Raw genomic sequence first — 15,701 nt, 5'->3', positions numbered from 1 at the left:
AAGAGGGGGTTGTAACGTGCCGTACCCCTCACTAAACTATTTTATTTTCTTTTCTTTAATAATTTAACGCTAATTGATATTATTATTAGTCTGAAATATCGATCAGTTCAATTCAGTAAACCAAGAATAAATAAGTCGTACTTACATGTTAACAGAAGTAATTATTCCATCCTTATTTTTTAACTAAACATATTTCACACGCAATAACATTTTTTTGCAGCATCAAAACTAGTTTGATTTAATACACTTAATATTTATTTTAGCCGAAATAGATAAAATAATTCTTTCCGCCGTTAATTCTGGTTTATATACTAAATACGTAGGTTAGAAATTTTTGAATTGAACTGTCAAATATTTATTTATATTTTTATTAACAGTAACTATTAGGTACCCAAAATATACTTTTTAATAAATTGATTATATATTTTTGTATTTTATTTAATCAACAGTAATTATTGAGCCTATTGTCACTTAGTTAAACTCATTAAATTTATGTTGCTCTATTTTAATTTTTAGATAGAATTTTCTAAGCATAATTGTCTTAAAAATATCGTATCGATCCGGCAAGTGAGTCATGCACAATATCTCTAGATTGTTGTTATTTATTAATTTTTGAATGTTTTGATAAGCAAATTTTTATATAACTTTCATTAATCTCGTTAACTTTATTTATTCTATTAATTATATAAATTATTGATATTAACTGTATTTTCCTTTAATATATAACTTTTTCTTCATGTCTTTATTCAGCTCATGGTTGGCAATCCATATTTATCAAGGGCTCGTGTTTTTATCTGGCTATTTCTTTGTTGCAAAAAGGTTTTTTGCTTTTTCTTGGAACTACCTTGGTTTGGTCACTTTATGCTCAGCTAGTGTGAGGTACAGAGGCCTCTCGGTCATTTTGTCAAGTTTTTGATTTTTACCCTTGTGGGGATTTCGAGTGTGCCTCAAAAATTACTGCAGCATCCTATCTTACCTTTTGTTTTTTGGACGGTGCTACGGATTACCGGTGACGGGATTTTCACCTCAAAAAGCTGACGTGGGTCAACCAAGCAGCCTGCCTTTTTTTTATTGAGCAATCATTCCATCCATAGGGAAAAAATATTAATCACCTGAGGATTCGCAGAAAACCCTGAGTTAGCAGGTAAAGCCTATTTTTTTAAATTAATACATTTCTTTCCACTTTTTTCTTCTTTAAAAAAAAAACTATCTTTTTATGGTATCTGTACTATGGAAACTATATTATTATTTCTCCGTAGGGTTTTTTTCGTCGGAGCCGAAGAGTTTTTTGTCTGGACCGAAGAAGTTTTTTTTCTGGGCCGAAGAAGTTTTTCTTCTGTGTTGAAGACTTCTCTCTGTGCCAGTTTTTTTTCGCTATCCATTTTACTTTTCTGGAGGAGTTGACAGTCGACTGTTGACAGTTGACAGCCGACGGTGTCTGCCCAAGATTGATTTGATTTAGAAAATTTTCAACTATTTGGTATCGTGCCAATTCATCTTTATTTTTTTCCTATCTTACGATTTGAATTTCATTGGTGCGTACGAATACTGAACGTAGATAATTTTTTTAACATTATAATTTAATTAGAATAACTTTTCACATACTTAATTCTGTGGATAAAATAATATTTCATTTTTTTTTTCTTTAATTTTTTTGTAAATTTAATACAGCTGACACAGTTTCTTTTTGTCTCTATTTAAAATTTAAATCTATTCATTTTTTTAGATATCTAAATTTCTTGAACTGAGGAATTCATGATTATTAGTTGATTATTTTGATTTATTTATTTAATAATTATATTATTAATTATTATTATTAGTGAATTGGTTTAGTATTATTTATTTGATTTATTAATTTGTTTATTAATTTGATATATTAGCTGAATTGCGCTGATAATAAGCATATATATTTTATTTTGTAAATCTTACGTGATCACGAAAGGTACCTAGGTATTTACGTAATTTTGCTACTTGCGTATTGTGAGATATATTTTTCTTGGTGCACAATTTTTTTTTTTTATTGGATTATTTAATTTACTATTTGCTATTTGGTATTTTCTATTTACTGTTTCCTATATTTTCCTTTTTTATATTTCAATAGAGGGTACTGAAACTAATCAGTTTGCATTATTTTTTTTATTTTGGTCTACATAATTCTAAGATCTTGACTTTTTTGTTTATTTATTTACTTTTTTTTATGTATTTGTGGAACTGGTAAGGCCCTAAATACACCTTGGGGATTTCTGACTTTTTTCCGTCTAAAGTCAGTGGCGCTCTTAACCCGCCCCTACTCTCCGAATTTTCTGAGCTTGGCATAAATTTGTTCGCGACTAGCCCCCTGCAAATTCCATAACTATTTATTTTTCTTAATCGCTAACTTAATAATATTTTTTTTCTTCTTCGTATTTTTTTTACTTTTCTAATTTTTTTTTTCTTTTTTTTTAATTTAAAAGAGCCGAGCTAAGGCCAAAACGCGTGACACAATTATGGTGTTTAAGATAATAATTACAAAAAAACTAATTTTAAAAAGTTTTAACATCCTGTAACTCTAAAACTATGCATTTCCGTACCCATGTTTTTAGGAACTTTTTTTCATATTTCTTGATGAGAAATCAATGAGTACTTATTTAAAACTTTCGCAAGTTAATAATATCAAAATTTTTTTAAAGGTTGCTATTAGACTTGGATGAAGGCAAATTAATAAAATTGCGTTTATCTCATTAAGGAGGCCGAAATCGACAAAATATCAAGAGACAACTTTTAATTGGCATTAAACTGCTTACACTATTTCTCTAACAACAGAATAAAGTCAATGGCGTACATGCTTTTTTTTAGAAAAATATTCCAGTGATAACCCATATGCACGTCCCTGGTGACTATGTCGACACTTTTTAGTTTTAAAATATGTCGCATTTATAGTAACTTTTACCCTCAAAATTTCATTCGAAACGCTAAAGGTACTTGGAAGAAAATTATAAGAAATTGAAAAAATATTAAGACTAACACCCTGTAGCTACGAAACAAAGCAGAATCGGACCTATATGAGAAATAAATATTATTTTTACGTAACGAATCTCCCCACGAAATATAGCACATGTTTTTTGAAACACCCTGTATAACACTTTGGTCAGTTAATGACATTAGAAATTTGTAAAGGTCGCTACTAGACTTGGAGTATGACAAATTAATAAAATTGCGTTCGAGGGGTGTCTCACTTAGGGTAAAAATGTACACGCATTAAGCCAAATGTCATTTATACGTGATCGCTATGACTGCCGACGACTGCCAGCGACTCCCAACGACTGCCAGCGACTGCCAAAGACCGCCGCGACTGCCAACGACTGCCAACGACTGCCAATGACTGCCAACGACTGCCAACGACTGCTTCGGGTCAGCGGTATCTTAAGTTCCGGGCTTTTGTCGACCCTTGACATATATTATTTATCAACACATGTACAGGGTGGGCCAAATTGGACGCTTTTAAAGGGAAACACCCTTTTCTGTAGGAGATAGACGAAGACTAATATCGGTGTCTAGAGCTTAATTTTATCAAAAACATGACGGTGAAAACCGCACATAGATATCTGTTACTGTTGGATTCTATCCCTTCCTCCCATCCTTTACCCGAAAAACCTTAGTGGGTACGTAGCAGTAGTCGAATACGAGAGAGTGACAAGATCGGCCGAGTACACAGTGTACACCTCCAAGCGCGCGCTATCCTCAAGTGTTTTGGCAAATAATTAGTACGAGTCCAGAACGGGAATAAAGGTGAGTGCCCACAGTCCTGATACATTAACTCACCCTAATGAACTGAGCCCCTTAATTCTCGCCCGTAACATTGGTCCTTCCGCCGCAGATCCCTTTCTGAACTACATACATATTTTACTTTTATATCTACTTATATTGATACTGCAATTAATTTCTCAAAATTATCTAAATATCATTAATATTTTGTAATTATATTATTTTAAATATATTCAATAAAATAAATTCCTTAAACAAAATTCATATTTATCTTCTCTCTTAACGCAGTAAAAAGGTAGTACATTTTTTTGTCACTGGTTCCACTAGCCAGGAATTTGCCACCGACCGATCGATTTTAAATTGCCGTACCGGTGTTAAGCGATATCTAGCGCTGTTTCGCGATACTGGTCCGGATATTTCTTTTTCACGCTCAAATTTATCGATATTTTCGCAGATTAATTTTAATATAATAAAAAAAAATTAATAATTTAATTTTTAATTAATAAATAATAATTATTATTATAATATAATTAATTTTTAACTTAAAAAAATAATAATTATTTTCTCTCTCTCTCTCTCACACACACACACACATACACTCTCTCAGTGAATTATTCTATTTCTCTCTCACTCTTAGTTACATACTTCTTTCAGTTAATTATTATATTCCTATAATATTTATTTTCTCACCTTATAAGGTGTAAAAATATAATAATTATTTTCATATAATATTCTATTGTAGAATATATCATTCTCTCTCTCTCTCTCTCTCTCTTTCTCAGCATCATTATATTCTATAATATTTTATTTTCTCACCTTATAAGGTAAAAATATAATAATTATTTTTCATATAATATTCTATTGTAGAATATATCATTCTCTCTCTCTCTCTCTCTCTCACAATTATTATATTCTATAATATTTTATTTTCTTTCACCTTATAAAGTAAAAAATATAATAATTATTTTTCATATATTATTTTGGCTTGTAGAATATATCATTCTCTCTCTCTCAGTTAATTATTATTATATATTCTATAATATTTTATTTTCTCACATTATAGCATTCCATTTTTCTCTTACGCTCTAATTAATTTGATTATACTCATTGCAACAATATTGAACAGCGCTAATTAACACTGAATAAAGAAAAAAAAAAAAATTTATTAAAATTAAAGAACTTAAAAAATCCGCTGATCAAGCTCTTGAAGATCCGAATTTTCACCCTAACTTTAGATATAGAGCAAAACACTTAGAAGATATTTATAAAACTTTGATAAGATTCATAATAATATAATTTTATTAGTTTCCGCACAGGATAATGGCGATATTGATCCTCATGTCAAAATTCAAACTGAATTTAATGATTATTATTTTCACATTGAAGCATTATTCACAAATTTATTTCCGCAAACGAAATCGGAGCTGGATACAACACAATTACAAAACACTACTGCTCAATGTTCAGTAAAACTTCCTAAAATTGAGGTACCCCATTTTGATGGTGAATTTAAACATTGGCAAACATTTATCGATATGTTTGATTCCCTTATACACTGTAACTCGTCTCTCAGTGATATATCGAAATACAACTATCTAGTGAGTTTCTTACGAGGTCCTCCTTAGCTTTGGTATCTAGTACTCCACTGGCCAATCAAAATTATAATATAAAGTCAAGCCTTAAAAATAAGTACGATAAGAAACGTTTGATTGCAAAGGCTCACTGGCAGGCTCTAGAAAATATTAAGCCCATCTCTAACGAAAATAATCATGAAGCTCTAAGAAATATGATTGATATTTATACTCGTAATATTACAATTTTAAATAACTTGGGTTTTTCCACAGAGAGCTGGAGTTTTGTGCTATTTAATATGATTTATGATAGACTTCCAGAAATTTTGCAAACTAATTTTGAACTGGAATGTGGTTCTGTTTTATCACAAGATACGCTATACCTCAAATCATACGATACACTCATTGAATTTTTAGAAAAACAATGTTCAGCTAAAGATACAATCTCTCTAACAAAATCGTTTTTTCATTTTAATAAAAAATAGTAATTATGACAAAACTAAAACTAAGTATTCTCAAAAGTTATAAAAATAAACCTACCTATTCCTTTGTTGTCAACACTCAGTTGAAACAAAATTTAACTTGTCAAGTTTGTAACAAGGATCATTTTATTTATAACTGTCCAGATTTTATTGCTTTTACTCCAAAACAGAGATATGATTTAATTAAATCCCGAAGTTGGTGCTCAAACTGTCTCGGCACTAGACATTCTTCTAAGAGTTGTAATTCTCGTTCCTCATGCCGAACTTATGGCAAAAAACATCATTCGCTTTTACATTTCGAAGGTCAAATAACAACTCCTGTAAACGTTCCTCCATCCACTTCATCGCAAACTCTTCCAGTTCTGCAAACAAGCAGCTCTATCTCAGAAGTTGTATCTACAAATTTATTTGCCAAACATAAGAATAAAGCTCTTCTTTCTACAGCATTAATCAATGTTCAAGATGCGTGGTGTAATTTTCACGTAATACGCGCTGTAATTGACAGTGGAAGTGAAAGTCACTTTATTTCAAAAATCTTGTTTTTAATAAATTATCTAAATTTTTCCTCCCCATCCAGTTGTGTGGCATCGGAAAAAATATTTCCAAAGGTTCTCACGGTGTTAGATGCAACATTAAACCTGTTGGAAAGTCTGATCCGGTCTACTCATTGGAGTTTATCATATTAAATGAAATTAGTGATAATTTACCGATTACCCTCTTCCTGTTGAACAGTTCTCAAAGTTTTCCCAATTGCCCTTAGCTGATCCCAACTTTCACCTCTCTAAACCCGTAGATATGCTTTTGGGTGCAGATATTTATGGTTTCTTGATAACAGGAAACAAACTCCTCTCAGATCCAGATCAACCCGTCGCTTTAGAAACTATATTTGGATGGATAATTACAGGAAGAGTTAAAACATCTAGTGTTTCACTCTCTGTAAACTCATACTTTCTTACATCTTATGCTTCCTTGGATCAATAACTTCAAAGATTCTGGGAGTTAGAGGATGTTCCACAATCCTCGACGTTTTCTGCAGATGAAAAGCTTGCGGAAGAACACTTTTGTAAAACATTTTCACGCACTCTTTCTGGACATTATAAAGTATCTTTACCATTTAAAACTTTGGAACCGATCTTTGAAGGTTCTAGAGATGTCGCCCTTCGTAGATTTTTCTCCCTCGAAAAACGATTGCTTCGAAACCCTCAACTTTATTCTCAATATTCTAATTACATGCGCGAATATTTAGATTCTCAATATATGATTGCCGTGCAAAATCCTTCTCCCAACGCTTATTCTTATTATTTGCCTCATCATTGCGTAATCCGACCAGATAGTCTCACGACTAAACTTAGAGTTGTCTTTGATGCTTCCGCTCGAGATTACACAAATAAATCTTTGAATGACACTCTCTTAACTGGGCCAAAATTACAGTCAGATATTTTATCTATTTTGCTTCGATTTAGATCTCATTTGATTGTATTTGCTAGCGACATTAAACAAATGTTTTGTCAATTTCTTGTTAATGAAAATCATACTGAATTCTTCAAAATTTTATGGCGATTTAACGCTAATGAGCCCATTCAAGAATACAAACTTACTCGCGTTACTTTTGGTTTAAGCTGTAGCCCATTTTAGCCATTCGAGTTATAAAACAAATTGCTTTAGAAAATTTAGTAAAATATCCCGAAGCATCAAAGATTTTAGATATGGATACGTATGTCGATGATATTATATCTGGTTGCGATTCTCTTTCTCTTGCTATAAAAATTCAACGCGATCTCATTTCTATACTCAAACACAGTGGTTTTGAACTTAGAAAATGGACTTCGAATAGCTCAAATTTTCTTTCTCAGTTATCTCCAAATGAATGCAAAATGGATTCTCTCTCTTTAAATATAAATTCTCTTCTTCCTCTAAAGCTCCCAGGGACTAAACTGGAATCCCTCTACAGATGAACTTTTCTTTGATTCACCAGCCTTGTCCTTGACAAACAAAATCTGTAACAAACGCAATATTCTTTCACAACTCGCAAGCATATTCGATCCCTGTGGCATGTTAGTTCCTCTCACTCTTCACGTAAAACTGATTATACAAGATTTGTGGAAGTTAGGTATAAATTGGGATGATCCTGCTCCCAATAACATTGCTACATCTTGGTATCAACTCGTTCAAGAATTACCTTGCATTTTCTCTCTCAAAGTTCCTCGATATTTTCTCACTCTCAAATATTTATCCCTGGAAGTACATGGTTTTTGTGATGCTAGTGAAAAGGCTATTGTGCAGTAATTTATTTTAGATAATTCTTCCAGATAACTCTGTAAAACAATTTTGTCTGCGCTAAAGGCAAAGTAGCTCCACTCAAAAAAATCTCAATTCCAAGACTGGAACTCTGTGCAGCCTTACTTCTGACCAGGTTAATTGATTTCGTTAGAACTTCTCTTCTAATAAACTTATTAATGTTAGTACGATTGCATGGTCTGACTCGATGGTTGTTTTGCATTGGCTTAAAAGTGACCCATATAAGTGGAACACCTTTGTAAGCAATCGAGTTTCCCAAATTCAAGAGAAATTACCTCCTTCTTGTTAGCGTCATGTAGTCTCCAAAGACAACCCTGCTGCTCCAGGTTCTCGTGGTCTTCAACCTAGCGAGTTACTCGACAATGCCTTATGGTGGGCGGGACCTCCATGGCTAAGCCAACCGGAATCTTATTGGCCGCAATCAACCTTTACTTTCCCTGAAATTGAAGAAGAACAACAAAGTTATATTGACATTGTACTCTCTTGTACAGCCCTCTTTGTTTGATACTCTCTTTGAAAAGTTCTCTCTTTTCTCTTAAAATTATAAATATTGTCATTGCTTTGCAGACGCTTTTTCTATAATACTCGACATTCTAAATCTCGTAAACCCTCTCCTCTCTCGAAATTTGAAATAAATGAAACTCTAGAATGTATTATTAAATGTGTTCAATCACAATATTATGCTAGGGAAATTCTCTTAATAAATAATTGCAAAATTCTACCTAAATACTTAAGAAAATTGACCCCATTTATCGACACCAATGGAATTCTTAGAGTTGGTGGTCGCTTGCGCAATGCTTTTCTAAATTTCTCCTCAAAACATCCGCACTCTTACCCAATAATCATAAATTTACTACTCTACTCATAGAATATACTCATAAGCTCTATTTGCATCCCGGTCCCCAAACTCTTCACTATATTCTCGCTCAACAATACTGGATTGTTTCTGCTGGAAAAACCCGTAGTGTTCTCTCTTTTAAATGTCCCTCACGCTTTCGCGCTAATCCAGTAATGCCTCAGCCTCCTATTATGGGAGATATTCCTGCTGTAAGACTTTCTATATTAAGATATCGTGCTAATGCAGTTAAGTCCCAAAGCCTATATTTGCTTATTTGTGTGTATGGCCACGAAAGCTTTGCACTTAGAACTGGTTTCAGACCTTTCCTCCGAGACTTTTCTGGGTGCACTGCTTCGATTCATTTCTCGTAGAGGTCGCTGCAATCATATTTATTCCGATTGTGGAACGAACTTTGTCGGAGCTTCTAGAGAACTGATTAATATGCTAAAATCCGCCGCTGAGCAAGAACAAATTTCCTGGCACTTCAATCCTCCAAGCGCGCCTCATTTTGGTGGCCTGTGGGAAGCAGGAATAAAGTCTGTAAAAACTCACATTAAAAGGGTCATTGGTGATCAATTGCTCACGTATGAGGAATTTTATACGCTAATGGTTCAAATAGAAGCAGTGCTTAATTCTCGTCCATTGTGTCCACAAAGCTCTGATCCTAATGATTTGTCAGTTCTTACTCCAGGACATTTTTAACCCTAGAGCCGTTAAACGCCCCTCCGGAAGATGATCTTTCCGGGATAAAATTAAATCATCTCTCTCGCTGGCAGTTGATATCACACTTGCACCAAAGCTTTTGGAGCCGATGGTCTAAAGAATACCTTCAAACACTTTAACAAAGAGCTAAATGGAATGACTCTACTATTCCAATAGAAATAAACTCGGTTGTTTTAATAAAGGATGATAATCTAATTCCGCTCAAATGGAGCATTGGAAGAGTCTTTGAGATTCACCCGGGCCATGATCGTGTTACACGCGTGGTTACTTTAAAAACAGCAAAAGGCATTCTTAAAAGACCAGTGACAAAGATATGCCCACTGCCCTACTGCAAATCTCATAATTAAAATTTACTCTCTAAAAAAAACATAATCGCAAAAAAACATAATCTCATTATAAACATAATTAACATCTCTTGTTTAATTACTTTTCTCTACTCTATAACAAATGTAAACTCTTTAATATTTAATTAAATTACACTCATGCATTAACCCCAATAATGCATTTTTCTAAATTTCCTCTAAATTTAACTCCATAAATGTCACTCTTACTTTCTTTTAAACATAACGCATTTTTTTCTACTTTTTTTTTTTATTTTACTTTACTATTCTCAAACGAAAATGGAAAATATTTCATTTTGGTGGGCGGAATGTTGGATTCTATCCCTTCCTCCCATCCTTTACCCGAAAACCTTAGTGGGTACGTAGCAGTAGTCGAATACGAGAGAGTGACAAGATCGGCCGAGTACACAGTGTACACCTCCAAGCGCGCGCTATCCTCAAGTGTTTTGTTCAAGCAAAAATCAACAGGTACGAGTCCAGAACGGGAATAAAGGTGAGTGCCCACAGTCCTGATACATTAACTCACCCTATCGAACTGAGCCCTTTAATTCTCGCCCGTAACAGTTACCGTTTCAGAATTACAGGGTATTTTTAATGTGTATTTTTTACTTTTAACAAATTCACTGTAACTTTTTTGCTACAAAATTTTAACTATTTATGGAAAACATTTCTAAAGCACCTTTTTATGTAGAATTTAATGGTTTAAGAATATTTTTTTAAATTAACAATTTAGGAATTATGAATAGAAAATTTGATTTTTTATGGGACACCCTGTATATTTTTAATTCATTGAAAATAATTTAACTTGATATTTTGCTCGATTCCTCTTCTCTCGAGATATACAGTTTGTAAAAAGTCGCCGACTTTGAATAAGTAGGCTTTGAACGGCGAAATAATATTTGCAATGAGATGCAGAATTTATAACAATTTAAAATACATTTAACAACATCAACACATTTAAACTATATCTAATAACAATAAAAATTAATTATCAAACCAAGATTTGAGATTTTGGTTGTTCGATATGTCAAACGGTCTTCTGGTGACAGACGGGGCCATTTTTGAACATTTCTCGCGGAATTAATTAACTCAGTGGGGATGAAAGATACCCTCGCATAAGTAGTTCTAATTCTCGCCTAGATTATATATGGACAATTTAAAATAAGAACCTTTATTCTTCAAGTAAAAATAAAAATCCAGGAAATAAGTCCGCCGCGCCGGCCTCGATATCCAACGCCTGAGATCTTGGTTAGCTATTTAATTATTCTCAAATGGCTGCAAAATTTGCTGATAATCACCATTCTAAGGCGGTGCCTTGTCTTGCTGGAAAATATGTTTCGTTTTCGATTTTTTCGAATATACAGGGTGTCCCAGAAATAAGTGCAAGTATTTTAAAGGGTGGTAAATCTCGATAAAAGAAACATATTTTCTTTTTCGTTTTTCAAATAAGTCCAAAATAACGGAATTATTTTACTTTGAAAATTTTTTTTTTTTTTTTTTTTTGTTAAAATTTTGAGAATCGCTGGATCTTTTCTGGATTTTTTTTTCTTGTAAATTTAATCTAATACCTATGTTGACATATTGTCAAGAAATTATGTTTTTTAATTAAAAACTAAAAAAAATCAAAAAATTTCGAATTTTGAAAAAAAAATTTTCGTGAAAAAAATCTCATAGGCGTGTTTCTGGGGTTGAACTATACTACCAGTTGAATTACTTGCACTTATTTCTGGGACACCCTGTATATACAGGGTGTTTCAAAAAGCATGTGCCATCTTTCGTGGGCATATTCCTCACGTAAAAATAAGATTTATTTTTCATATTAACATAGATCCGATTCTGCTTTGTTTTGTAGCTACAGGGTGTTAATATTTTTTCGATTTATTGTAATTTTCTTCCAAGTGCTTTTAGCGATTCGAATGAAATTTTGGGGGTAAAAGTTACTATTAATGCGATATATTTTAACGCTAAAAAAGTGTCAGCATATTCACCAGGGACGTGCATATGGGTTTTCTCTGGAATATTTTTCTAAAAAAAGCATGTACGCCACTGCCTTTTTTTTCTCTTGTTAGCGCAATAGTGAAGCCGTTTAATGCCGTAATAAGTTGTCTCTTCATATTTTGTCCATTTCGCTTTTCATTTGATTCTAGTCTAATAGCAACCTTTATAAAAATTTAATGTCATTAACTTGCAAAAGTTTTAAAAAGTACTTTTTGATTTCTCATCAAAAAATATAAAAAAATTTATTATAAACATTGCTATGGAAATGCATAGTTTCATAATTACAGGGTGTTAAAACTTTTTAAAATTATTTTTTTTTTGTAATAATTATCTTAAATATCATTATTTTTTTAATTTGAAATTGCTGGATGTTGGACTAATTAATAACTAACAGTAATAATATTTAATAATAAAATAAAAATTAAAAAATAAATATTTAATTTATTAATTTTATAAATTGTGATTAATAAAATTGCGTTTATCTCATCCAGGAGTGGGCAAAATATCAAGAGATAACTTTTAATTGGCATTAAACGGTCTACACAATTTTGATATCAAACGAAAAAAATCAGTGGCGCACATGTTTTTTTTTTGAAAATATCCCAGTGATAACCCATATGCACGTCCCTGATGCATTTATTAACACTTTTTAGCATTAAAATATGTAACATAGTAACACCCTCAAAATTCCATTCAAATCACTAAAAGTGCTCGGAAGGAATTTATAATAAATCGAAAGATTATTAAGACTTTAACATCCTGTAGCTACGAAACAAAGCAGAATCGGGACTATGTTGGTATGAAAAATAAGTCTTATTTTTACGTGAGGAATCTACCCACGAGAGATGGCACATATTTTTTGAAACACCCTGTATAATTTTTGTTTTTCAATTAAAGGCAGATCATCAATAAGAGATCCACAGCCTACTAGATAAAAGTGACGAACTTTTAAAAATTCTGTATTTCAAAGGGGACTATAACAAAATATTAAGTGTGCTATATTTTTGGAAAGGTACTTTTAAGTTCTTTTCGTTTAATTAAAAATATTCCCAGAGTGTCCCAAATAAAACATCAATTTTTCTAGTGATAACTCGAAACTTATTATTAATTTTAAAGAAATTATACTTAAATCATTAAATTCTACGTAAAAGGTGTTTTGGAAATGTTTTCATAATACATAGAGAATAATACAAAACATGAAAAGTAATGTTTTTGTTTTTACTTACTTACTGACGGCTACGACTGTCGACTGCTTCAACGTATCTATACCCCAGAAGCAAACTATAGGGAACTTCTAGAGTACAGGATCGGATACAGGTATGTAGTTTGTATACTACATACTAAATCGCTGGTGCGTCCGGTCTGAATTCGTCTGTGATCGAGTCGCATCGGCTGCGTCTCGACTGCTAGAGCGACCAGTTAAATCGCAGTCGCTGCGTAATTATGGCGCGTTTTTTACCAACTACGAAATTTTAATAGAAGAAATAAACAATAGCCTTCCAATTACGAAGATGAAAATTATAAGAATTTTATTTTTTCCCTGATTAGGATTTCTTGGACCCATTTACTTCGAGATTTACTCCTACGGCAAAATTTTTATAATTGTTATCCTCGAATCATATATACTGTTAAGGAAACAAATATTTAGTATTTGCACTCAACTATTTATTGAACAATTAAAAGAAAATATAAGATATTATGCCACACTGAAATAAAAACGAATCAATGTTTGTCTTTTCACTCTACAGTCACCGATCGTCTCTCTGCCTATTTTTCCAGGGTGGTCCGCGTCTCTCGCCAAAAGTGCAGACGTAGCATTCCCGTCGACCAAGCTCAGGTGCGTTCGAGAATATCCTTCACATTCGGCCTTCCTGACTTGGCACGTCCTCGGGCCAGCTCCACCTCAACGTCTGCACCCCAACCTAGACATCACACCACCCTTTAAAACAAAACAAAACAGTGAGTGAAACTGAAGTTTCTTTCAACTTCGACATCACACCACTCTTAAAATAAAACAAAACAAAACAGTGAGTGAAACTGAAGTTTCTTTCAACTTCGACATCACACCACTCTTAAAAATAAAACAAAACAAAACAGTGAGTGAAATTGAAGTTTCTTTCAACCTCGCCATCACACCACTCAAAATAAAACAAAACAAAACAGTGAGTGAAACTGAAGTTTCTTTCAACTTCGACATCACACCACTCTGAAAAATGAAACAAATCAAAATAATGAGTGAAATTGAAATTTCTTTCAACCTCGCTATCACACCACTCTCAAAAATTAAAACAGTTAAATTAGAACATAAAACTGTACTCACCACTACTTAGTGATCGAGCTTTTGAGGTCTAAACAACTTCATTCGGTCACTTGCAATTATACCCTTGAAGCGTCTTTTGTCCTTAGATAGTGACTTTACTCGATATCGGTCGTGACCCAGAACCTCTGTAACCTTTACTGGACCCATATACTTCTGTACAAGTTTTCCACTGGTGATACCTTTGATCAAAGGAGTACGCTCCACCAAAACCATATCACCAACATTGTACTGAACAGCATCCAAGCGGTTCTTATCATAACGCTTCTTCATAGCTTTCGCCTTACTCGCAATTTTATTCGCGGCACTTTTACTCGAAACCTCTAAGTTAACCTGCCGATCCGCCAAACTTTTAACACTTACATCAAATTTTAACCGTGGCCTAAACCCATAAAGTAATTCAGAAGGAGACTTTTCCGTAGTAGAATTAACACAACCATTAATTCCATTCTGAACCTCAATTATTTTCTCTTCCCAAAGGTCATAATCATTCCCAACGGCCGCTGTCATGGCATTGAGAATAGTTTCATTGAACCTCTCCACTTGTCCGTTACTTCTTGGACTAGCAATTGCATTTAGTATATGTTTAATGTTGTTTCTTTTGCCTTACTTGTAAAGCATCTTCTGTCAAACAAATTCTGTCATTGCCTTACTTGTAAAGCATCTTCCCCGATCTGTAATAATTCTCTCTGGTATACCAAAAAAATTTATCAGCAATTCCAAAGTACTAATCACATGTGTAACTCCAGTATCAGGAACTGCTTCAATCCAAGTGTATTTTGTAAACGAGTCTACAGTGACTAACATATAACTGTTTCCTTTTGGACTTTTACAAAATGGTCCTAAATGGTCTAAGTGTAATGTATGAAAAGGTTTGTCAACTTTCTTTATTGGATAAAGTCGACCTCTTCTTTTCCCCCGATTTCTTGCGAACCAATAAAATTGGACTAGCATATGGTGATACGCTAGGTTCTATTATATCATTTTTCAAGAGTCAATGATCTATCATGTTTCTTACAATTTCTCTTTCATGATATGACAATCGATAGGGTCGATAACAAGTAGGTATATCACTAGTAAGTTTTATTTCCATCTCCACCTTAGTGCATCCCAATTCAGAGGTTTTTGTAGCAAAACATCCATCGTATTTTTTTAAAAGATCAGTCAGTTGTGGTTGTATATCTTTAGTCTCGGGCGTTGTCTTTGCAGGTACTTCAGCTCTTGAAAGCTGCCCCGAAGAGATTCCCCGCGCAATACGTTGCCCTTTTTTAAATACTGTTGACATTTTGCTAATATTTAGTACTGTCAAAAGTCCTTTGCCATTGAACACTTCTATTTCCTCAGCAGGAACAATTACCGTGTTTCCTCTTAAAAATTGTTCTGATCGGA

General features: G+C 33.1%; 1 protein-coding gene across 1 annotated transcript; it reads left to right on the top strand.

Moving 5' to 3' along the window:
* Window positions 1–9,173: 9,173 nt before the first annotated feature.
* On the top strand, window positions 9,174–9,635 carry LOC115889242. Its single transcript, XM_030909188.1, has one exon. The coding sequence runs from the start codon at window positions 9,174–9,176 to the stop codon at window positions 9,633–9,635; it is 462 nt and encodes a 153-aa protein (XP_030765048.1).
* The last annotated feature ends 6,066 nt before the right edge of the window (window positions 9,636–15,701 follow it).

The sequence above is a fragment of the Sitophilus oryzae genome, unplaced genomic scaffold (genome assembly GCF_002938485.1).
Source record: "Sitophilus oryzae breed Bouriz unplaced genomic scaffold, Soryzae_2.0 scaffold_812_pilon_pilon, whole genome shotgun sequence".
Classification (NCBI taxonomy): Eukaryota; Metazoa; Arthropoda; class Insecta; order Coleoptera; family Curculionidae; genus Sitophilus; species Sitophilus oryzae.
Note: the sequence above shows the minus strand (reverse complement) of the source record. Positions and strands in the feature narration are given on the sequence as shown.